This window comes from Culex pipiens, chromosome 1, assembly GCF_016801865.2.
Source record: "Culex pipiens pallens isolate TS chromosome 1, TS_CPP_V2, whole genome shotgun sequence".
Lineage (NCBI taxonomy): Eukaryota > Metazoa > Arthropoda > Insecta > Diptera > Culicidae > Culex > Culex pipiens.
Genome location: NC_068937.1, coordinates 90384817 through 90411433, shown reverse-complemented (window position 1 = coordinate 90411433; position 26617 = coordinate 90384817). Strand labels below are relative to the sequence as shown.

Sequence of the window (26617 nt, the reverse complement as noted above, 5' to 3'; positions counted from 1 at the left end):
TTACGGTTAAAGAATCTTTATATAAGTTAGAGTAACTTTCTCCAAAATACGGGAAAAATATCCTTTAAAATATGGTGTCTTTGAGAAATACTCTAAATCCGTTAGGATCGGACAACGCCCTAATAGTTCATATCTTCATAAATTTTGAAGATTATTTCCTATAAAAACTTCAAGGACTTACAGGATGGGCTTCCCGTGTTCAGATCGAGCTAAAATTTTTAGACAATCTTAGTTTTTATTGTCAAAGTTGTTCCCTATCTAGGACATGACCTAAAAGCTATTTCTGAAGATCAAAGTACAGTTTGATTCGATCTGACTTCTACATAATGAAACGTGCAATACTCAAATCAGTTTTTGTCGAGCTGTGTAATTGGTAATACTCAATTAGGTCATCAATAATATTTTTTTCAAGACTGGAAACGATTACCACGATGAGTGTTTCAATCGTTTCGCCCATACACAACAAACCTACCGGAGAATCTGCACGTCAAGTGAATTAATTGAGCTAAAATGCATCTCGCTAATTTCTTCAGCCTCTCATCACTTGAGCGAGGGGAGTAAAACTGATGGTTATTTGGCACGAATCTTGTGTGCATGCTAATTAGCACCCAACCGAGAGAGTAAGGCGTCATTGCTTGCATACCTGCTACCGTCCCCATCGTGGGTTCACTTCCATTTTGCGCTTTCAATAACCGAAGGACTTTGATTACCGGACAAATTAAATTACGGCCGCCGCCGCTGCCGCCATGCCGAGGCGCGAACGTTGCCAACAAGTGGTCGATGTTAATAAACCTCGCCACTGCTGGCCAACCAGAAAGCTGAAGTCCGTCATTCACACTGGTTTTTGGTTCGGATTCCGGAGATGCAAATCCGCAATGGAAGTAGCAGGGGCGGTTGGACCAAACTGCTACCACACGCTACCACAAATGAGACCCCCGACCGATGAACCATCCAGGCAGAAGTTGAGCAATAATGCACCTCCGGTTGTGGTCGGCAAAGTGGGGTAAAATAGGTTTTTATCGAAAACAATTAGCAATTTATTACATGTTTTCTTAGAGAATCATGACGGGTCTCTGTTAACGCACAGTTAATCTAAAAAAATACCTAAAATTAATCCTGAAGGGTTAACCTCACAATTCTGTAATCTGCATTTCTTTTTAATCTAAAATCAAATTGAGAGATTCGTTTGATAACATACTCAAAGTCCGACTCACCCCACTGTCCAGCTCACACCTCTCTAGCTACCCCCGGAGCTCGTAAGAGATGGCAATGCTGGATAGTCTACAACAGCGGGCGTAAATAACGGCTTATAGAAATAAATTTTATTGCAGTCCATTAATCCAACAGCGAGCATGAGCCGGGTCAGGCTGAGAGTGGCCAGAAAAATTATGCACTTGTTGCACTCTGGCTGCTGCAGCTGGCAAGAAAAATGACAAATATTTATCTTTCACCTTCTCCTGTTGGAAACTTTTGTGTACAGAGGAAGCTTTTATATTTAGATAATTTGTTGATCAAAGATTTTTCAACTTATAATAACTTTTATTAAAATTATTACAAATTTGCATAGGAACAAAAAGAAAAAGCTAACAGCATACGTCATTACGTAAATGAATTTCAGAAATCCACAAACTGTAGCGGCCACTTCAAAACTGAATAACATCACAATTCGCCAGAAACACACGCGATGACCTACGGCAAGAGCAACAGATTCAACACACATGTTCAATGTTCATAGGGATTTAGGCGAGAGTTGTTGCAGAAGTCAACAAACACTTTACTGCAACATTTTTGTTTCGATACACCAGCATCCGTTGCCGTCACGTGCCGCGTGATGTCAATGTTGCACTCTGCCAAGATGTGGTGTATCTGTGCAATGCTGTACAGTCATGCCTCGGTTTAGCACCGCATATGGGGGATGCAAAACCGAGGCGTGCATAACCGAGTCATGCATAACCGAGGCACAGAGCTTATGGGATTTTGGCTATATGGGAGACATTGGCTTTAATCGTACGAAAAATCATACAAACATCAAAAAATTATAGTGTTTTGAAATCGAGATGATGTCAGCTATCCATTGAAATGAAAATGAAAATTTTCAAAAAAATACGTATTTTTCCTGTATTTCGAAAATGCATTTTTTTCTCTAAAGAAACCAAAAATATATTATTATTGCAATATGGGTATCAAATGATCAGGTTTTTTTTTTCATACATTTTGGATGTAATAAGAACATTTTTAGAAAATACTCAAAATATTCACAAAACTACGTCTTTATGAAAAAAAAACTCCAAATTTCAATTTTTACAATATGGGTATCAAACGATCGGGATTTTTCATACATTTCGAATGTAATAACAACATTTTTAGAAAAAACTCAAAATTTTCATAAAACTATGTATTTTCGAATAAAAAACTCAAAATTTCCGTTTTTTACAATGTGGGTATCGAACGATCGGGATTTTTTTAATACATTTCGAATGTAATAACAATATTTTTTTGAAAATACTCCAAATTTTCACAAAACTACGTAATTCCAAAAAAAATACTCAAAATTTCCGTTTTTACAATGTGGGTATCAAACGATCGGGATTTTTTCATACATTTCGAAAGTTTAAAAAAAAATGAAAAAAACTGTAAATTTTCACAAAACTACGTATTTTTGAAAAAAATGATTTGATTATTTGATACCCATATTGTTAAAACTGAAATTTTGAAAAGCTTTAAAAAAATACGTAGTTTTGTGAAAATTTTGAGTATTGAGCAACTCTCTACGAAATCGGCCGATTTCGATCATTTTTATTTTTTGTATTTTTTTATTTGACTCAAACTTTGTGGGGGCCTTCCCTATGACCAAATAAGCTATTTTGTGCCATTGGTTCACCCATACAAGTCTCCATACAATTTTGGCTGCTGTCCATACAAAAATGGTATGTAAATATTAAAACAGCTGTAACTTTTGAGGGAATTTTCTGATCAATTTGGTGTCTTCGGCAAAGTTGTAGGTATTGTTGAGGACAATTGAGAAAAAAATATGTACACGGAAAAAAAATTGCAGATTTTTTTATCAACTTTTTTTCACTAAAACTCAATTTCCCAAAATATGTATTTTTTGATTTTCGAGATTTTTTGAAATGTTTTAGGGGACTAAAATCCGCAACTTTTGAGCTATAGAGAAACATGGTCAAAAAATCTGCCGCCAAGTTATGATTTTTTGAAAAATAGTGATTTTTGGAAAAAAAATCCAAATTTCATGCAAAAACAAATTTGAAGTTATTTTTTAATGCAAAATTGAATTTGCAATCAAAAACTACTTTACATTTTTTTGATAAGAGCTCCGTTTTCAAGATATAGCAACCGAAAGTTTGATTTTAGCAAAATATTTGCAGTTTTTTTATTTTTAAAAATAGTGACCATGAGCGACCATTTCTAATAATATTTTTTTTTTGAAAAGTTCAGAAAATTTGCTATAAAATTTTCTAAGAGACATTGAAGATTGGACCTCGGGTTGCTGAGATACAGCCGCTTCAAGAAAAAGAAACACGAAAATTGAAGTTTTCTAAGTCTCACCAAAACAACCCACCATTTTCTAATGTCGATATCTCAGCAACTAATGGTCCGATTATCAATGTTAACACATGAAACATTCGTGAAATTTTGCGATCTTTTCGAAAAAAATATTTTGAAAAAAATTAAATCAAGACTAACATTTAAAATGGGCGTAATATTCAGTGTTCGGCCCTTTTAAAATGTTAGTCTTGATTTAATTTTTTTCAAAATATTTTTTTCGAAAAGATCGGAAAATTTCACGAATGTTTCATATATTAACATTGATAATCGGACCATTAGTTGCTGAGATATCGACATTAGAAAATGGTGGGTTGTTTTGGTGAGACTTAGAAAACTTCAATTTTCGTGTTTCTTTTTCTTAAAGCGGCTGTATCTCAGCAACCCGAGGTCCAATCTTCAATGTCTCTTAGACAATTTTAGAGAAAATTTTCTGAACTTTTCAAATAAATATTTTTAGAAATGGTCATTCATGGTCACTATTTTTAAAAATCGGAAAACTGCAAATATTATGCTAAAATCAAACTTTTGGTGGCTATATCTTGAAAACGGAGCCCTTTATCAAAAAATCTGTGAAGTACTTTTCGATTGCAAATTCAATTTTGCATTAAAAATTGATTTCAAATTTGTTTTTGCATGAAATTTGGATTTTTTCCAAAAATCACTATTTTTTCAAAAAATCATAACTTGGCGGCAGATTTTTTGACCATGTTTCTCTATAGCTCAAAAGTTGCGGATTTTAGTCCCCTAAAACATATCAAAAAATCTCGAAAATCGAAAAATACGTATTTTGGGAAATTGAGTTTTAGTGAAAAAAAGTTGATAAAAAAATCTGCAAATTTTTTTTCCGTGTACATATTTTTTTCTTAATTTTCCTCAACAATACCTACAACTTTGCCGAAGACACCAAATTGATCAGAAAATTCACTCAAAAGTTACAGCTGTTTGAATATTTACATACCATTTTTGTATGGACAGCAGCCAAAATATATTTTTGGATTCTTTAGAGAAAAAAAATGAATTTTCTAAATACAGGAAAAATACGTATTTTTGCGAAAATTTTCATGAAATAATAATTTTAATGGATAACTGACATCATCCCGATTCCAAAACACTATAATTTTTTGATTTTTGCATGATTTTTCATACGATTAAAGCCAATGTCTCCCATATAGTCAAAAACCCATAAGCTCTGTGCTTCAGTTAAGCACTGGGCCGTGCTCAACCGAGGCAGCTGAACGGTGCAAAACCGGGCAGTGCAAAACCGAGGCGTGCAAAACCGAGGCATGACTGTATGTTTTTATTCATGTTTGCTTGCGATCGGACGATGCACCTCCCACCGCACTGTCAGTTGGACTGCATTCGGTGGAATCCGTTTGGGTGGGTGCTTGAATGAATGTAGCAATAGTATTATTTGTATTTCTCTTTATATCGTTCTTTTGCCTTTCTTACTAAAGAAAGGTATAGGTTTTACTTTATGGCTGGTCGTCATTTTCATCTTCATAAATAAGACGATACAGCAGGAATTTAAATCGGAAAAAATCGCTAAAAAATCACACTGCATCGATTTTCGACGATCTATCGATTCATCTTGACAGAACTCGTCTATCTCCAACCCTCGAAATTTGAGAAAATAAATTCCGTGAAGATCAAGTGATGTTCGTATGTGGTAAAATTTTGCCAAATTTTGTGTCGCGCTGTTCTCAGCTCCCCTGAATCCGATTTTGATTCTTCTTAATGCAGATGAAAGCTAGTGTGCTGAACCTGGGCGAGTTGCCGCTCAAATTTCGAAATATCCATCTGTTTTTGGATGTGGACAGAATTTTCAACAAAATACACAGTTTTCAAATGAAAATATGGTCAAAATTTTTCATTTTCATATCTTTTATTTATCTCAAAAATTGCATTTTTCGATTTCTACAACCTCCCAAATTTTCATCCAGATCCATAATCTGGTTCTGGAGTTAGAGCCGTTTGATTAACCTACCAAAAGAAAAAAATCCCTAAAAAAAAGGTTAAAGCCCACTTGGTGACCTTCGCCAACACTTTTTATTTCCAATTTTATCCGAAATTTCTTTCTACATTCATAGTACAGACCATGAGTGAGCATCTGAAACAAATTTGACATCTATCGGCAATCCGGATAAATTTTTAGAGCGATTTACTTTTTGCCTTTCTTACTAAAGAAAGGTATAGGTTTTACTTTATGTCTGGACGTCATTTTCATCTTCGTCAATATTACGATTCAGCATGAATTTGAATCGGAAAAATCGTCAAAAAATCACACTGCATCGATTTTCGACGCTTCGTCGCCAAGTCGACAAGTTGTCAAGTTGAGCTTTGAATACTGGCGCGAGAATGCTGGCGCATATATTTTGTGGCTCGACTTATACTCGTTTTAAGTTTATTTAACAGGATTTCATTGGATTCTAATAGGAGCTTTCTAAGCTTTTCATCGTTAATATCGTTTTCAAAGTGTTCAATGCTGGCGACGCCAATGGCTTTCTATCGATTGAGTGTGTAGTGGTGCGGTTTTAAAAATAGCTATATCTGACTCTGTCACTTTCGTAGAAGCTGAATGGTAAGCTTTCCTGCACCGTGCGGCACACGCGGTTCACTTGTACCTCGGTTTTGCTTGGCTTGATGCGCTGGAACGATGAACCAAAATATCAACACACAAAAGGGCTCGTTGCGAAGCTAGAAAACCAAAACCGCGGTGTGCGTTGTCACTGACGCATGGGAAGCTGGCTATGCTCGCGTTTGTCATAAACTCTTCTTTGATTAAGAATACGTACGATTAATAATATTCTTTTGGTGAAAATTGCGTTTTTTATTTCTTTTAGAAAGCATATCACTTCTAATACTTTGCATTCATCATTAGACTTTCTTTTGTACTGACGTTATAAATAAACAAAGTCGTTGTTGTGAATTTAAAGAAGAAGTTCTACTATTGTTATATTCTTTAGTAAGAAAGGCTCTATCTCACCCCAGGTGGGATTAAATCGGGTTTTATTGTATAATGGAGTTATTTTAAAACCTCCGAAAAAGTAGCAGCCAGATCATCAAACTTTGTGAATAATCGAAAAGGAATTCAAAAATCATAATCACTGATGCACAGGCAAATAGTTACGAAAGATATTTCCATTCAATTTTCAAAAGTTCGACAAAGACGATATTCGATGACAGGGTTGTCAAGTCTACAAAGTTGTTGAACGTTGGAAAAGTCTTTGTAATTTCTTCACAACCATTTTGGCAATAATTTTTATCAAATTCACGACAGAATCAGATTCGCCATTATGTTTCTTGCCAGTTGTTTCTGAACTTTTCCCGGTCATCTCGGAGATCCCTTTTAATAAATAAAACATAGACCATTTTGGTCGAAAATGAGTTAATGATGACGTTTTGCTATAGAACAATTCTCTGAGATTTCGGTCATTTGGTTTTTTTTTGTATTTTTTAATCCGGCTGAAACTTGTTTGGTGCCTTCGGTATGCCCAAAGAAGCATTTTTGCATCAATGGTTTGTCTATATAAATTTCCATACAAATTTGGCAGCTGTCCATACAAAAATGATATATGAATATTCAAAAATCTGTAACTATTGAAGGAATTTTTTGATCGATTTGGTGTCTTCCGCAAAGTTGTAGGTATGGATAAGGACTACACTTAAAAAAATGTTACACGGTAAAAAATTGTGATTTTTTATTTATATTTTTGTCACTAAAACTTGATTTGCAAACAAGCACTATTTTAATTTTTTTTAATTTTTTGATGTGTTTTAGGGGACATAAAATGCCAACTTTTCAGAAATTTCCAGGTTGTGCAAAAAATCTTTGACCGAGTTATGAATTTTCGAATCAATACTGATTTTTTCAAAAAATCGAAATATTGGTCGCAAAAATTTTTCAACTTCATTTTTCGATGTAAAATTAAATTTGCAATCAAAAAGTACTGTAGTGAAATTTTCATAAAGTGCACCGTTTTCAAGTTATAACCATTTTTAGGTAATTTTTTTTGAAGATGGTCGCAGTTTTCCATTTTTTAAAATTAGTGCACATGTTGCCACTTCTGAAAAAAAATTGAAAGGCTGATTCTCTATATTTTGTTTTTTTGAACTTTGTTGATACGGCCTTTAATTGCTGAAATATTGCCATGCAAAGGTTTAAAAAGCAGTAAAATTGATGTTTTCTAAGTCTCACCCAAACAACTCACCATTTTCTAACGTCGATATCTCAGCAACTAATGGTCCGATTTTCTATTTTAAAACATGAAACATTCGTGAAATTTTCCGATCTTTTCGATTTTTTTTTCAAATCAAGACTAACATTTTAAGAGGGCCAAACATTCAATTTTACGCCTTTTTGAAATGTTAGTCTTTGCCGAAGACACCAAGTCGATCAAAAATTCCTTCAAAAGATACAGATTTTTGAATTTTCATATATCATTTTTGTATGGACAGCTGCCAAATTTGTATGGAAATTTGTATGGACAAACTATTGATGCAAAATGGCTTCTTTGGGCATACCGAAGGCATCAAAAAAGTTTCAGCTGGATTAAAAAATACAAAAATTAAAATGAAAAAAAGAAAAGATTTCGTAGAGAACTGCTCTATACATAACAAACACTACAAGATGCTTTAACCCGATTTTGGGAACACGCTTCCGTTTCCCGGATATCGCAATACACAATTCTGACATAGACCAATTTATCATAAAAATGTTTGTACACACTTGTGACACGTCATACATGTTGTTGGAAAATGTGGAAAACATTTGTTGTTTTTCAGAAATTTATGAATGAAATATGCACACTTTCTAAAGGCAATGCAATCTTTTGTTTTTGAAAATAGATCAATTAAGTCGGTTGAACTATTGATTGAAGCCGCATCTCGGCCCGAGCATTTGTAAATAACAAGGGAAATGCGTAAAAATACCTTTCTCTGGTATCAATACCAAATTTTGGTATTCCTGGACCCTTTAAAATTTGTCTTAAGGATTATGCAAGAGCAAAATGTGGTATCATACCAATTTAAGGTATTGTTTTGATATTGCAAAATTGCGGAATTTGTCAATGGTCGAACACCACATTTTGGTATCCTTTTGATATTACAGTATTTTATCAAATTCCTCTGAAACTATGGAAAAAATTTGACCAATTTTGACAAAATAATTATCTTTGCGCTAAAATGATTTCTCAAAGCGAATGCCTTCATTGAATACCGGAAATTTCAAACTTGATTTTAAACATGTGTGTGAAATTGTGGAAAATTTTCTAAGTCAGGATGCCACATTTTGGTATTGAAAGGTTTCATCAAATTCCTCTGAAACTATGGGAAAATTTTGACCAATTTTGATAAAATAATTAATTTTGCGCTAAAATGATGTCTTAAAGCGAATGCTTTCATTGAAAACCGGAAATTTCAAACTTGATTTTAAACATTTTTGATATACCCCCTAAAGAAATTACTTAAAATTGTGGAAAATTTTCAAAGTCAGGATGCCACATTTTGGTATTATTTTGGTATTGAAAGGATTATTATTTTGGTATTGAAAGGTTTAATCAAATTCCTCTGAAACTTCGGATTTTTTTAAAATTTTGACGAGATAATTGATTTTTATTTGACTTGAAACCCATAAATGTTTAAGCTGATTTTCATATTTTTTGATATACCTTCTAAGATTTTTTTTTAAAACGTAGAAATTTCTCTAAGTTCAGATAACCAACAAAAAAAAACAAACCATCCACATTAACGACCCCCGGGTCTTTTGTGGTCTCTATTGCAAGTTTCTGCTCGAACCTAGGAGTCCGAAGGCTTGAATGGGGAGAGCACACAAACCTCTTTTTGCTCCAAGGAACCTTCCACCCCAGTGTTTGAACTGACGACCTTTGGATTGCGAGTCCAACCGCCGCCAGCGATTCCACCGGAGTAGGCCTGGTTTGGTGTGTTGTTTGTACTTATGGCATGGAGACAACTCCTACATCTGGAATGACTTAACGGCCTAACAACCAAGGCCGGGACCGACATTTTACTTCCTCATCCGATGGAAGGTTGCAGCAGATGGGAATCGAACCCAGAATCATCCGCTTACAAAGCGGACAGCGTAACCATTCGGCCACGCACTGCCACTGCCAAGTTCAGATAACCAAATACTTTGAAAATCGAGTAAATCAACAGATTATTGAAATTTGGTGAATTTCAATCCTTATTTTTCAATCTTGTTATTTTTCAGAAGCTTCAAGAACTTCAAGCACATGCCGTTCATCAATGACAAATGCATTCGATGTGGTGAAGAATATCACTAAGAACAACATGGATTCATCAGGTGAGCAGATTTGGCTGTTGCATGTCTCGTGGCGCAGGGGTAGCGGCTTCGGCTGCCGATCCCGATGATGCTATGAGACGCGGGTTCGATTCCCGCCTTATCCACTGAGCTTCTATCGGATGGTGAAGTAAAACGTCGGTCCCGGTTTCTCCTGTCTCGTCAGAGGCGCTGGAGCAGAAATCCCACGTTAGAGGAGGGCCATGCCCCGGGGGGCGTAGTGCCAATAGTTTCGTTTTTTTTATATGGATCATTTCCGTTTTTTTCATTAACTGCAACTGTTGCACTAAAAATGGTATTACTTGTGCAAATACCAGCGACCAAAATGTGCTCTTGATTGCCCAGTAATAGATGGTAAAATACCATGAAATCATACCAAAATCTTGTATTTGGAAGACCACAGGAATAGCAAAATCTGATTATCCAAGTGCGCGGGAATACCTAAAAATAAAACTATGTCAATATCAAGTTTTGGTATTCAAGCAATGTTCAAAAATCCAGAAGACCTCAACTTGGTATTGAAATGGTTTTATTTTGAGATATTATTTTACCCTTGGAATAACATGGGGTGAACGGGGCTAATTTTCCGAGTCCTGCCAAGACTATTCTTATGTAAAAAAGCCCTAGGAAGCGATTGGAGAGGGTTTCATCCTGGGTGCACCACGGGGAACCGAGATATGGCTGGATTTTCCCTGGAACTTGTATTCCGAAAATTTTACAAAATATCCCCTATGGCAAATTGTGTGACATGTTCGTGCTATTTTGTCACACCCGCCATTTCGACGTCCCGAGAAAATGCGTTTAAAGGTTTGACCTTAAATGAACCAAAAATAAAGCAAAAATTCTACATTTACATGCACAGATAGAAATCTTGTAAGAAAATCTGATAACTCTGTCAACTCTGTTTGCCGAATTTGTCAACATTGAAATGTTTCCAAAATTGTCAAATTGTTTTTCGATTTCATTGTAAATGTTTTCAAAATCGACAACATTGTACTCAAGATCGAAAAAAATGTTGACGATGTTGGAAACATTTCTGGAGTTTTTTTTTTTGAAAAGGTCCAATAAACCAAATTTTCAGTTTTTGATTTTTGGGTGTTTTCGAAACCGCCTTGAGTCAGGGGTATTAAAAAACACCCAAAAAGCAAAAACTGAAAATTTGGTTTATTAGACCTTTTCAAAAAAAACTCCAGATTTCAATGTTAACAAATTCGACACCACGGAGTAACCGGATTTGCTTGCAGGATTTCTATCCGTGTGCACTAGGGTGGTCCAAATTCGGGATATCTCGGGGCTACTCCCTGAAATCAAAGATTGATCCATCGCTAGGCTGAATTCCGTATAAGGCCTTTGATAGTTATTGCGATTTCTATAGGTGAAAACTGAAACAGTTGCTTTTTTCCATACATTTTGACGATTTTTCCCAAACCAACTTCAAGCGATTAGAGGGAGGGGTTCCCGTGGTCAGAATGAGCTCAAATTTGGAATTCAGCCCAGCGAAGGGTCAATCTTTGATTTCAGAGGGTAGCCCCGAGTATGCCCAGATCTGGAGCACCGTGCACACTTAGGTGGTCCAAATCTGGGTTTACTCGGGGCTACCTTCTGAAATCAAAGATTAACCCATCGCTGAGCTGGGTACCATAAATCGGGGTGACTTTGATAGGATTTCAATTTGTTTTTTGAATATTTTCCAACAGAAAAGGTTTTTCTCAAGATTCTTATTTCTAAAACATGTACTGGGGTATGCCACACCAAGTCCATGCACTATTTTGGAAAAAAAGATTTTTCAATAGTGTTTAGAAAAATAGTTATGTTAAAAAATCTTAGTTTAAATTCCGGGGTGACTTTGATAGTCATAGTTTTTCTTATTAAAATCATATTTAAGATGTTCAAACTTTATTTGTACGTTAAATGTACCATCACTAAAGTAGCTCATATCGTTTTAAGAAAAAAAAATCCATGTTTATATTTAGTTAGCTAAGTTTATAAGCTTTTTAACAAAATACATATAAATTTTAGGTAAAATTGTTAAAAGTCGGAATTTTGCCAGAAGTTTATTAAACTAGTTTTGTTTATAAATCAATCGATTTAAATTGCATTTCGTACTGAATTCGAAGCACGAATCACAAGTTTTCACATTTTATATGAAATTTGTTCAACTGAAATTGCCTATAAATTTGGAGATTTTTTTTTAATTGTGTTTCAAAAACCCATATTATTTATTATTTACAAACTTATTTAACCTTCTCCTACACAGAAAAAAATAATGTTAATTTGGAAGCTGTAATTTTGGAAGGTTGAATATTACCTCTTTTATGATGTAATTTTGCCTCAATTTAGACTGAAAAAGTGACATCACACCAGAAAAGTGGTAAAATTACACATTTCCAGAGGTTAAATTACACCTTTTTTCTGACATAAAAGATGTACCCGTTCCCAGATGTAATATTACCATGATTTTTTTTTCTGTGTAGTAGAAAACTGTCCAAAGAATCCGAAAATGCATTCTGTTTTCCGATTCAAAATCATGTTCATTGAGAAAATCATGACACTTTGAGAAGTTTAAAATAATCACTTTCATCAAAATTTTCTTAACTATAGTTAACTAACTTTTTAAACTTTTCAAAATTTTATGAAAAGTTCTTTTTGAGGTACTTTGAACACTTCTCTACCAAGGTCAATATGGTTCTAAACCATTCCGTACGTATTTTACTTGTACTCTTCATTTTGCGGAAAAATCGCAAACCTATCAAAGTCACCCCGGCTATCAAAGTCACCCCGTTTTACGGTATGTCATAACGACCATGGTTAGCGCGATTTGATTGGACAGACTAAAGCTGTACAACTTGATCCTGATAAGTTACTAGCCATTTAAAAAAGTAATCTTTTTATGTTTTTTTTTTCACCAGGATAAATGTACGACTTTTGCAGAAAAAATCCCTTTTTTTGCACCTTGTTGCATAATCTATCATTTCAGAATTAAATTATATTTCGGTAAAAAAAACTATTGATAAAATAACCCCACTGCACAGTAAAACACGCTTTCTTCCTCTTCCGTGCACTGTTCCCCGTTTATGACAGCCAGTCCTTTGAAGATCGCGGGAAGCAAGATCAAATTTCAGCCAAAGTTTAAACGCTGCACGAGATTTCAATCAACCGGTGCGGTAAACCACAGCGCACTACAACAGCAATTTAATGACACACTTTGAGCTCCCCAACTGTGCCGCAGATTCATTCCAATCTTTGGCCTCTTTACTGAAGGGACCGGGCTGGGTGGGGTTGGTTTCGTGTCCAACTGTTGCATATTGATTATGCAGATGAAGGAGCAATTTTTTTTTTGCGTCACCCCTCTCAGGATGGATAAACATCAGTTCGCATCCCGTGTGATGGATTATGGTGAAATTTGGCTCGCGATTCATTCAGTACACCTTTTTATCCTGCTCTCTATCTCTCTCTTTCTCAACCAGCAGTAATCATCCGCATTTTTTAATCCCAATCTTGACACGAGAGCTCTTGATCGCAGCTGAAATGTGCAATTTTGCATCTTCTTAACAATAAGAAAGACCGACCGCGGAGATCTTTGTTGGTTTTTCGAAGAAAAGAAAACATTGATTTCGTTGTTTATCCATTTGTATGTTATTATCTGATGTCATTTTTGTTTGGATTGTGTTCACAAATATGCGAGTTGATCTCCTGGGGAGTTTCAGTTTATTTTTTGTGAAATATGGAAGTGGGGGATCAACACACAATTGGCCATCGTATATTTTGGAACTTTATTGAAGTGCAAAAATGTTTGTATGATAATGAGTACGATTCATTATTTTTTTCAGTTTAACTAGGAATAATGTCATTCTGATTTGCTTTTAATAAAATGATTCTAATGTATGTTGTCATTTTCGAAGCAAAATAAAAATGAGTTTAGAACGAAACAGTCTTTTTTAAAATATCAGCACAAAAGATCTTTATAAAATACATAATTCTGAATACAGTCATCTGGAGCGGATCGGGCCACATTATGCGAATTGAGGCAGCTGTTCTAGTCTTGTGACTGCACTGCACAATATTTGGATGTATTTGATTGGGTTTGGATAGCATAGACACAGAACAACAAAAATAGTGCATCGTTTCTAAAATTTCAAGCTTTTAAGTGTTTTATAAATTTCTGTTCCTCTTCAGACTGCAGTCCCGATTCACCCCAATTGACGGTACATGCTTTGTTTAATTCATCTAAATGTTTTTATTTGTTTTTAATTTAGAATATGGGCAGTGTAGGTCAATGTCAAATTTACACTCGGGCCAAATTGATGAGAGTAAGTTGTCGGGGCCCGTGGTGTAGGGGCAAGCGTGGTTGCCTCTCACCCAGTCGGCCTGGGTTCGATCCCAGAAGGCCCGGTGGCAAATTTCGAGACGAGATTTGTCTGATCACATCTTCCGTCGGACAGGGAAGTAAATGTTGGCCCCGGTCTAATCTAGAGGTTAGGTCGATAGCTCAGTCCAGGTGTCGTCTCCCTGGGTCCTGTCTCGGTGGAGTCGCTGGTAGGCAGTTGGACTCACAATCCAAAGGCAGGGAAGGGAAATAGAACCCTAACTTGAAGTAAGTAAAAGTAAAGTAAATCTTTCCCAGTTCCTGAGGGGAACACCCTTGAAGAGTATCGGGGCCGGCATTTACAAAGCGGATTCAGTGGCAGTTTCATTCTCAACTTAATGTTAACATGTTAAGGTTTTATGTTAACATTCCATAGGTCGCCTCCCTAAGGTGTCGTGATAAGGTCCAGTTTGTGACGATACACTACCTTCCCTTTACTAAGCAATCGATTCCAGAAGGGAAAAGATCACCAGTTGTGTTGATCCGAGCCGGGATTTAAACCCCGATCTACCGCTTACTTGAAGTAAGGTAACTTTGATAAGCACTGCACTTTGAAAAAATCGAGTGCGGTGCTAATGATAATATGAAAATTTGGTGTCTAAATTCATTCATTTTTAAAATGTTGTAAAAACGGAATCCACGATGTGAAATTATTGGAAAAGACAATACTTGAAACCTGGTTCTGTTTCCACCTTTTTAATATTTTTTTTCACCATCAAAAGGTAATTTCCTAGTTTGCGTAATTTAGATACTTTACTTGCAGAAATCTCAATTCGAATGTAAATATTGCTTTATATTTTCAGTCAAAAAAAAGCAAAAAAATCACTTTGAAACGGTTTGGAGAAGCTGGGGGAAACAGATATTTTTTTTAACTTTTTTTAACTCGCGTGAAGACAAAATTCTCATTCACCTTTGTCAACATTACAGATTCTTCATCACGCATCAATTTTTACACTGGAACCTATGTTGCATTCCTATTTATTGGTTTAGAATAAATATTCTTTAAAAATCAGTGGAAAAATAAACACCTTCAACCTAGGTGCTTAAAATAAGCACCGAAAAAACTGGATGTAGGTGACAACTAAAACACAGTACCTTGTTTTTTTTACAAATCTGGGTGGCTATGTAAGTTTGTCATTTTATGAAGCAAGGTTTACAATTTTGAAGTATTAATTTCTTCTTCCAGAAGAAAAAAATTACAGTTTATTAAAAATATGCCAGATTCTCACGCAAAAAAATGCAAGATTTTATCTACTGAAAGAATACCCCACAATTATCAAAGGAAATATCAATAATGTCATGCCACAAGAGATAAACACGACCCACTTTACTGGCTGGTCACTGGCCATTCGATTGCATAATGGAATCGCCTCCACCGTTGACAAAGGACACACCATTCATGGGCAATATTTAACTGTGGAAAAGGATAAGAAAACCGCTCTCCATCAATCGAGGAAATCTCGTCGAGCTAAAAGCTGGTTCCTATGAGTGTCAGGATATTTCCACTTGTATGCGGTTGACTTGGGAAAAAGCACTCGTCTTGGTACGGAGGATGCTGGATTTGTTTGCGTACAAGAAACGATATGCCATTATGGCATTCCGAAGATATTTGCACTGATGAGCTTCGGAAAAGGGTTGGAGGTTGGCTGGTGACCCAAATCTTTCCGTATTTTCCCGATCATGGACTTGTCACTGTGGGAAGGTTCCGATCCGGAATACAATCAGAAAACCACTTGGTGTGAATTTGTGGTTCATGGAGTTGCATTAATGATGTTTTCAGTGGTTATCAATTGAGTGGTAAAATTACTAGTAATCGTATCCGATCTGAGAACCCCTGGTCTGAACATTTTCCACAGAAGAAAGTGAAAAATAATCCATCCAGGAATGCAATCGTCATGTGTTTGCGTAAGGGTGCAGTCAGTTATGGAATTGACAGGAAAGCAAATCCTGCCAGCTTCATAACATTTATCATCCAGCCTTCCACCGGATACTTCGAGAAGAGTGAAAATGTGCAATTTGAGGTTATGCATCATGAATCTCAGCATAGTATTCAACAGCTATGATTGGCACTTTTCCAAGAAATTCCACACCTGAAATGTTCAGTAAGGCACTCTCAAAATTAATTTACCCCGAAACTATTTACCTCTCCTCTCGCCCGGATGACCCCAATTCTCATTACAACCGGGGATAGAATGACCCTCCTCCGAGCAGATAAGGCCTACGACCTCGGAGTTGGTGTGTTGCCGGGCGGCCGAAAAGAACGCAGTTGGTAGCATTTCCTAACTAATTATAATTTCCGCTCACTCGGAAAGTGCTATCCCGTGGTGAATTTTCATTAGACGCTGACAATGCCGAGATGCTATTGTCCTGGTGTCCGTTTGTGTCCGGAATTACCAAGTCCATGTCCATGACGCGGGCAGCTTCTTGACATCGTCGTCACCCGCTGGACCAGAGGAGTGCGACCAGCATTTGTCCAACAGGGTCCAGTGCTTTAAAATGAAAATTGTTGGCTGTTGACTCCCATGTGACTTTTGGACTATGTATTTTGAACAAGCTGTTGAGGCAACTTTGTTTTTTGTCCAGGAGAAAATTCCAGTGAAATTCAATACATATTCATTAGGATGTGTAATTAAATTTTGCTGTCCCGTTTGTCACGGGGAAATGCGAAGGGAAGATCTACGTGCAAGATGGTGGAAACGCTATACGTGTCGAACAGAATTTGGAAGTCAAACATCGAATGTTAGGTAATCAAGCCGAACTTTTTAGCTGGTTCAAATCAACGTATGAGCGGTTATAATTCCTACAAATTCATGAAGATAGCTGATTTTAGTATTGTTTGATCTGGAATCGATTGCTTAGTAAAGGGAAGGTAGTGTATTGTCATAAACTGGACCTTATCAAGACACCTAAGGAAGACAACCTATGGAATGTTAATATTAACGTCAACATGTTAACATTAAATTGATTAACTGTCACTGAATCCGCTTTGTGAATGCCGGCCCCGATACTCTTCACGGGTGTTCCTCTCAGGAACTGGGAAAGATTTACTTACTTTTAAATCAACTAGCGTCATAGACTAAGCAAATCATGAAGGATTTGGATAGCTGTGCGAAGTAATCTACCGTATCGCTGGCTGCTTCCGGATAGTTGTAGCTCACGACTGATAGCGCGCTGGAGATTCAAACGATTTGATCGAAGGCTCCTGATAATTGGAACAGGGCTTTTGCCTACAGGCCTAAGCAGTTCTAAGTTTGCTCACCGATCAGTGAAAAATTATGAGCACAAATGATGTTCAGAGAATGTTTCTCTTTTCACTATACCTCATCGCAGGTCATTAGATAAAACAAATGCGACGTTTAATTGCTGAAAGAGTGGCTATTTTAATTAAAACTGATTACAAACAATCCATCGTCGACGTTACAATCTTCCGGCTGCTACACGTTACATTTTGTTTCTTTCACCAATAGACGTCCAAATGTTTACTAAACTACGATCATTCACTTCGCGCCAAATTCCCAGACAATAAATATTCACCTCCTGCAGGAGAGTTCGAATGCACCGTTTTCTGCACCTTGGTGCAAACCAACACAAAAAAAAAATCACATAATAATAATTTATCACTGCAATCCTGTGCTGTAAAACGAATGTATATTTACAGTTGCACCGGCAGCTTGTTTACAGTCGCCACTTTACACGCACTGGAACGATCGCAGTTTGTGTATACCAATATTGGTCCACTTTTTGTTTGTTTGGCCAACATTCGGTTGCAACTCTTGCTGGGTGCAAGGTGATGGCGGATGCAGCTTCTTGAGAATAGCAAATTGCCCTCTCACTTTCATGGCCTAGCGTCTTGTGGAGCGGCGGACGAACCCTTGTGACGTCTTGCGAATCTGGAGTTTGTTTGGACGGCGCTATAAAAGCCAAACATAAATATACGATTTAATTGACTGCCTCGGCTCGGGATGAATTGACGCGTTTATATTGGGGGGGTTATTTATTTGTTTGACCCTTTAGCTTCACCTGTGCGTGAATGCTTGTTTGAGAAAATGTAAGGTTATTCTTGTCCCATAAATATAAACGTCGTTTATGAGTTGTTCAAACTTTAAGTAATGGTAATTTTTGAGCATATTAGATAGTTTTGCGATTAATTTCAACATCATATACAAAATAATGCAAATTTTAAGAAAAATACTTAAATTCTCATTCATCTCTTTCCAGGCAAAGCGGTCCCATTTGTGGAGCTGACGGTGGCCCACGCGAGTGTCCTGACGATCCTGGCGATATCCTTCGAGCGGTACTACGCCATCTGTGAGCCGCTGAAGGCCGGCTACGTGTGCACCAAGACGCGGGCGTTGCTTATCTGCCTGGCCGCGTGGACCGTGGCGGCCATCTTGACGAGGTATGTTAGGGTAATGGAACGAATTTTGTAAGTTGACTAATACGAAAGATTTGTTTATTGTTAGTTAACTCACGTTGCATGCCATAAATCACTGTTGAATTCTATTTATTAACAATGTTTACCCGTCTTGTTTGTGCTGGGTGTTTGGCTATTGTCTGCATGTAATTTACAAATTTTAAACTTCAAGCTTGTTGTGTGTTCATTTGGTGTAAGTATTTCAAATAAATCCAATCTAATTTCTCATTGCAACATTTTCAACCGTTCACAAGAAAAATAAACTAAAAGCAAAGAAAATGAACTTTCCAGAAGCATCGTCGTGTCAACCGACATGAACGATTTAAATTTATTGCACCATTCTGCTCAGCGAACTTTCCACGAGGGAAATAATCACGTGGGAAAATGAAACTGCAGAGTGGAGTGTTAAAACTATCATCAAGAATTGATAGATTGCTTTTCGTTAATCCAGCTCGGTTTGTTTAAGAAACTATCAGTATTTGGTCAGAGCACAGACACTCGGGGAGGGGATCTACACTTGATTCAATCATCGTCTCAGTGTGATCCGAAAGGATTAGTAAAGTTTTTCATGAAGAGATTTTGTCTTTTTTCGTTCAGAGACAGAGAAAATACTCGTGGCAAAGATGAATGAAACATGAAATTCCTATGAATCCCTCCGGAACAATTTAGCAAATCCCTTTTAGTTTTAACTAAAAATTTGATTGAATCTTATAAAAATTTAGTAGTTTCTATTTCCATACATTGACTGAAATTCGCTAAGTTGTTACCACGAGTTGAGCAAAGACCTAACGAGCGTTATTGTCGCGCGAATTTTTCTTCGGCCATGATTACACAGGAAGCCAGCAAAGTTTCCGCCTAATTGAAGTCTTCTCACAAAAATGGCAATTTTTCTCTTTTATCTCGTGCGTGTCAGAGGCCGTTGAGGGCCTGTAGTCAACGAACTACGTGCCTCATCCTCTTCACGTCCCATCAGTGCTACGAGAACTTCTCCGAACGTTGGGCGAGTTTTCACGCCTTTTTTTGATGCGAGGTCGTCGCCGGCAACAATGGCCAAAATTTGTCCCAATTTCAGTGAACCGTACCGGTGCGAGGTCACCCGACTGTTGCAGCCCTTTTCAGGAATGAAGAGGAAGCTGGGTGGATTGGAGGCTCGCCCGACATCAAGAAGGAAAATTGCCCATCTCATTATGTTGCTTGGGGAGCAATTGAGCAACACTCTTAAGTATGTATATTCAAAGGCAATAATTTTCCAGCCGGTTTCCTCGGTGCAGACAGTTGCGCGGTGGGATTTCAGTGTGAATTTTGAGCAAACTTGAAGTACATGTCCATAATTCATATTTCTACACCTTTGAGTCAAAACATATTTAAAATTAAATTTAATGCATAAAAGTGTTTCAAATTGTTTTCTGACAATGAAAAACTAATCTATAATAAATAATAGCAAAGGCCTGATGAGATAAATTAATTCTTAGCTTTCGATAAGATGCTATATAAATACCAGATTCAAGGTATGCCAAATAATAATGAATTGGATAATAAAAGACTAAGATTGTGTGATTTTGTATCTTATTCCAACATAAATGTTAATTTTATGAAACTACAACTAATTCAAACAATTGGTTTCATATCAATCAATAAAATATATACAGCAATTCCCCACGAAAACAGCACGATTCGCAAAAAAAATTGTCCGATCGGGCTCAATATTTAGAAACATCTAACTATTTTTTCCTTGAAGCCTATCTTATATCCTTTCGTTTGCGTCTAAGACAGCTGAAATTTGTTGAAATCGCAGGGAGTTATTTTTGCGAAAATCAACGAAAATGGCAACACGGCGTAGGACACCCTAATGGCCAAACCAAAAAAATACCGGTATAATTATTTCGGCCACTGAACAACCAGAAAATTTCTGAGCCCGAGACAACTTTTTTTTTCGAATTATGCTGTTTTCGTGGAGAATTGCTGTATAATCAGAAAATTTTCAAACTATAAAAACTTTTGAAAACACCGTGTCACACATTTCGAAGCCAACATTGTGACACAAAATGATTGCTCATAAAGCGTCCATTATACGCCTCGCAGATAAATCGCGTGAATATTCGTCACGGCACTTTGATGCGATTTTTATTCGGCTTGTTTACTGCCCCCGAAGGACAACACTCGAAGGGCCTCTGTTTATCATGGTGTTGCCAAGTCACAACATTTTGACCGGATGGTTGAGCAATGATTCAAGACTGATGGTATTGCTTATTTTTCTGAAATCCTCTCCTGATTGATAGCATTGTCGACAAGGTTTGGGGTGTTACTTTATTTTTTTGCCAAGCATTCCATGGTAAAATAGCATGACACAATTTTTACAGAAAAAGCTCATCAAATGTCTGTCCAAATCACTTAGTGAACTCTAGATCAAAGAGGCCTCAACCACAACCATCAATCAAGAGCAAAGTGTTGACCCAATCTACGAAAAGGATCATTTTGTCATCAAAGTTATACTCAACCTTCAAGAAGGTGAATTATTGACCCAGTGAGTGATATCTACGTTTCCCGCTCCTAAATCCTCCAACATGGAGAGCATTTATTATGTCCTTGATCAACATATTTTTCGCTGCAAAGTATATTAAATCCTGTCCCATCGTTCTTATCCTTAGATTTTTCAACCGTTACGCTCGTGGTTGCCTGGGCTATCGAAATATTTATGTCCTTTTTCTACTTTAATTGTACAGTTGTGTACCACCGCAACCACAAAGCGCTTTGTTCGGAACTTTATGTCCACTTCAACCTTCCCGCGCGCATCTTCCTCCTCCGGAGGATTTTTTTTACTCCGAACAACAGAAGCAAGGAAAAATCTACCGCGGAATCAAAGTGTCATTTTTAATGTATTGATTCTCATCTAATTTTTCATAAATAATGATGCTCTTCCGTGCCTTCCAGACTGTGACTCTCAGCAGATTCCAACGAAGACACGAGGACGCACACTTTCACTGACCACCCGCTTCTCCCACGGAAATGGGATAAACCTGAACATTGAATTGTGTGCCTTTTTCTTTTGCGTGCACCAATGGACTTGGAGGGGGTGGTCGGGGAGAATAAAACTGTTTGTGTAATCAGAGTAAGCAAACAAGACTTTTGCGCTGGTGCCGTCCAAACCATATCGGGTGGACACAAAGTGCTCCACGGGATATGTTCGGAACTTCGGAGCTTGGGACTTTTGGGGGGATGGACTGGACATCCAGCAGTCGTGTCTCCTGTGTGTGGGAAGAAGCAGCATTTCTTTGATAGAGGATATACATCATTTAGTAGTGATTTCATGTAGTTGATTCAACAGCGATGTCCTTCGTAACGATGAAAAGACAAAAAGAGAGTAGAATTTCACAACCATTTCTGAAAGTAAAGTTTTTCTGTTCTGAACACTATTAAATAGCATTAAAAATTTAACTGCTTAGTTATCTCATGAACTGTTAGTACTCGTGTTTTAGCTCTATGGAATAACTTTTGTTTGATTGAAGTAAAAAGCTCTTGGTTCAATTTAGTTAAAGGATTTAAACGTTGTTTTTTGACTCATAAATATATGATACGAATACACTGTTTTCACAAATAGTCCTTGAATGAGAAAACAACAAATATCAAGCTCATCTTTTCAAAAATTGAAGCAAAAAGTATCACAAATGCAGTATACATTACTAACGTAATACTATCACCGATAAGTTTTATGTTTTTTTATTCGATTTGTAGTCTCGTAATTGCTGTTGAAAATGCTGCCAAAGTTGTAATTTTTTATATAAATAATTTAAATATTTGCAAAATCATAAAAACCTAAGGTAATTTTTTCAAAGGACGTAACCTGGCTTGCAAACATCCAAGGTTACGTCCTACTGTAAAGTTACCTTAGAAATCAAATCTATCATCTCTTCTATTTCCTTTTTGCAGAGTTTAAATCATGATTATCTTGAAAAAATAGATTCTAAGCAAGCTGTTGCTGCTATTAAGCATCATATGAGATTTAACTAGATTTTCAAAGACCAGGTGTGCCTACATGATTTTAACGATGCTATCACTTGAAAGCCTCGTAAAACCTCAACCAGAAGAAAATTTACCATTTCAATTTTCACTTCTGGATCTACCCCAGTATTTCCTTCCAATACACAGAAAAAAATCAATTCTCGTAATCGTGAATTAAGTTCACGAATGTGAGAACCACGAAGGAAATTATTCATGAGTATGGTGCATTTGAACTATAAACGTGAATATATTCCTTCGTGGTTCTCGCATTCGTGAATTTAATTCACGATTTCGAGAATCGTTTTTTTTCAGTGTACTCTTACTTTGGAAAGCCTAAACTGGTACCTCCCCCCTTGTGAGCTCTTATCAATCCTCAAACAGCGCAATCTGGAACAATCCCTCCCTCTCCAACTCTCTCAGCAAGAAGTATAATTTATGGCCCTGTTACGCGTTCGGATTACTAGCCACAAAAATGATGCCAGTTAACGCCGTTGACAGCCCAACCAGCCTTGTTGAGGTTTTGTTGCCCCTCCATACGCACCAGGAAACGGAACAACTCACGCTTCCGGCCCCCCAGGGCAGCAGGTCTTTGACCTGGAAAGCATCTTGAAAGATTTTTTGCCCCTCTTCACATGATTCCCCGGATCGACAGGTCCACCGCCCTGAGGGACATCGATTACGTTTTTCTGACATTGACCACCCTGCCCCTTCTGGAATGCCGTTATTTATGGGCGATAAAAGTAAGCAGCTGTCTCCACCCATCAGAGAACATGACTTAGACCTCCGACGCGTGGTCGCTCGATTCGGTTTGAGGAGATTTCCGGGGAACGTGATGATAGTGCAAAAAACTTGCAGGATCATAATTGGGCCCAAGGACCAAGCAGCGGTTGAAGCTGGTGTGATACGGATGGAGTTTCTTTGTTAGAACTGCTCAGATACAAATCATTGACGGGATACAAAAATACTTTGCAATTATTTTAGTTATTTTATTAAGGTAAAAATATGAATACTCTAATACAAAGGGGATAATATCAAAATCACAACATACATTTTATCAAATTGTAATCTTGAGAAAGGATTGCCAGATTTTCAAATTTTATGATCAGTAGTCATCAGATTAGTGAGATCTGACTATGAAAAAGTACATGGATATGTCTTTAGAAGTTATAAATTGAGATAGGATTGCCAGATTTTAAAACATTAATAGTGGAAAGACTAATTAAATGGAATAAATCCAAGGAGGTGCTTGGTTTCTTCGAATGACTTCAGAGCATTTGTAACCAAAATTAGAGCTATTAATAACCGGCCGGAAATGAACTGGAATTTAACTCTGTCGATTGATATAGCATCGGGGAACCTGATACTAACAGCCCAAGACGTAAAATCATCAGTATCCGCCATTGACCTTTAACATTTTTAAATGTATTACCAATTAAATGATGTAGATAATGATGGCATTTGAGTTGATTTTCAGCTACATATCTAACATCCGAATATATGTGAAAACGGGTTTTATTCATATTGACAGATTTATCTGAAATCCTGAAAACTTTTTAATTATTCTGATAGCAGTTAAAAAATCTATGTGCCTTCCTCACTCATAATCAACATAATCAACAATGGGTGACATAATGGATCCCAAATTTCATCTGATTTATTTTAGATCCGGATTAAATAATACAGCAAAGTGAGATCCTTATGTTGAAAATGAACGAATTATCATTGGACTCTGTTTTCAAAAGGAAGCTATATCAATTACCTTCAAAACGTATTAAAAGACTTTTCCAGAAAAGTATGTGTTTCGAGATATAGGCAAAATCTGTAAAAATCACAAATGCGCACTAGGGTGGGGCTTTTTTGTGGCTACCCCCTGAAATCAAATATTGACCCATCACTAGGCTAAATTCCAAATTTGAACTCATTCTGACCACGGGAACCCCTCCTTCCAATCGCTTAAAGTATGTATGGGAAAAATCGTCAAAATGTATGGAGAAAAGCAACTGTTTTATTTTTTTACCTGTGGAAGGCGCCATAATTATGCGATTCTTACAATTTCTCAGATGTAGAACCTTCATTAAATTCAGAACAACTTTCCCGAAGACACCATTTTTTTTGGATTTTTTCCCGCGAAGTTATAGCGCCCAAAACTGACCATTTTTTTAAGCGATTGGAGGGGTTCCCGTGGTCAGAATGAGCTCAAATTTGGAATTTAGCCTGGTGATGGGTCAATATTTGATTCCAGGGGGTAGCCCCAAAAAAGCCCGAATTTGAACCACCCTAATGCGTGCCATGCCCCGGCTGTGGGGCAAGTGTAATTTTTTTTTATCGTTTTAACCTGGATGATGATTAGAGGGAATGAGTAACGTGATTTTCGAATGATCCCACTTTGTTAACATCTACATAGTAGGAGGCTGTTCAAGCACAAGCATGACTTTTTTCTTGCTGGTAAATGAGCTGTTTAATAATCAGTAGTATGTGTTTTATTTTGTATAGCTTTTGACATTTTTTGCCAGAAAATTTTCGGGTTTCGATCGGTTAGAAGAGATTTTTTACGGGTGACGAAGAACTGCGGCGAGAGTGTCATTCTTGTGAGTGCCTGACTGATTTTGGAATCCTGCAGCTCTTCCTGGTCCAGCAAAAAAACATCGTTAATTCTAGCGAAGCTGTTCCAACAAGCAGAGAGAATTTTAACTAAACCAGGTTTTTAAACGGAATCAAACAATAAATGATTGCGACAGGATCTTACGCTTTGACTTTGCAGTTTAAATGGGATTAGGGAATCGGGAATGGGAAATCGGTGCGTTTTGGTTTTTGCCTGTTTTTAGCCCTTAACTATTTTTGCATTTTTCAAAAACCTCTCGAGCCCATAGTCGAAGAGTGCAAAAAGAAAACTAGTTTAAAAAATTTATGCAATTTGCCAAAAATATCTGACTCCAATTGAACTTCGATTAATTCAAGAAATCTTACTACAACTTCAATCCTCACTGTCGAAAAAGCACCCAAAGCTGCGCGGAAAAACTTCCCAAATTTTTTCGGTCTATAAATACCGGTGCCCTACAATCGACGACCCGCTATCTCGCGATAAAAGATAATTGATTTATATAAAAAAGCTATAATTGCATGTTGGTCGACATCGTTCAGCTATTTCCAGCAGCGAAGCTAGGATTCCACTTGTTGGGTGTGGAAAAAGTAAATTTACGCAAACTGAACTGCAGAAGTGTTCGAGGGTGAGGAATCGCGGGGTTTAGCCATGAAAGACGTCACCACAACTTTTCGCTCTGGCATTGTGTCGGAGCAAATTTTCTAGCCACAGAAGCAGAACTAAACTTTTATCCACCTTCGACGGAACGCGACAGGGCGCCCCGCAAAATTTTATTTACGACCAATCCGGCCACCAGTCAACTCTTGGGGAGGTCCGGGGTCTCGGTGGCGTTCGCTCCCCAAAATGTGAAAAAGAAAAGATATTCGCTTTTTGTCGTAACTTCCCGGAGCAGCCCGTAGCTACGAAACGTGTTCTTCCTTCTTTATGTTTGTAAGGAGTGTAAGAGGACTTTGCTATGGCGTAAAGTTGCTAGGTTTTCCACCGAAATGTGGTCGTGTCACTACCGCAATCTTTTAATTTTAGTGCGTTTGTAAAAAATGCTATTTACTGACCCATAAAGAAAGACATTTTGCAGAAGATCAACCTCTAAATCTAATAGTAGAAACATATTTTTTACCGGTAAATTCAACTTTTCTCAAAACAAACAAAACAAAAAGCCGGAAGATTTAACCAGCGCGACGCGACGAATAACAATGCTATAGTTTTCTCGTCATTGATATTCAATTCTTTTTCTATCCTCTTGCATTATTTTTTCGCCTAGGGAAAATTGAAAGACTGCTCGGCAATAGACATCAGACATTGCTTCTGCCTTTGCTGCGGTAATGAAGCGTGAATAATGCTTGACAGTTTGGA

General features: G+C 37.1%; 1 protein-coding gene across 3 annotated transcripts in view; it reads left to right on the top strand.

The window, feature by feature from the left end:
• The window catches only part of LOC120418759 (growth hormone secretagogue receptor type 1-like), a 60590-nt gene that overhangs the window by 10702 nt on the left and 23271 nt on the right, over positions 1-26617 (top strand). For all 3 annotated transcript variants that reach the window (XM_039581236.2, XM_039581237.2, XM_052706528.1), the window contains exon 3: positions 18468-18648. In XM_039581236.2, coding sequence (XP_039437170.1) covers positions 18468-18648 — 181 coding nt within the window. The remainder of the gene's footprint in view (positions 1-18467; positions 18649-26617) is intronic.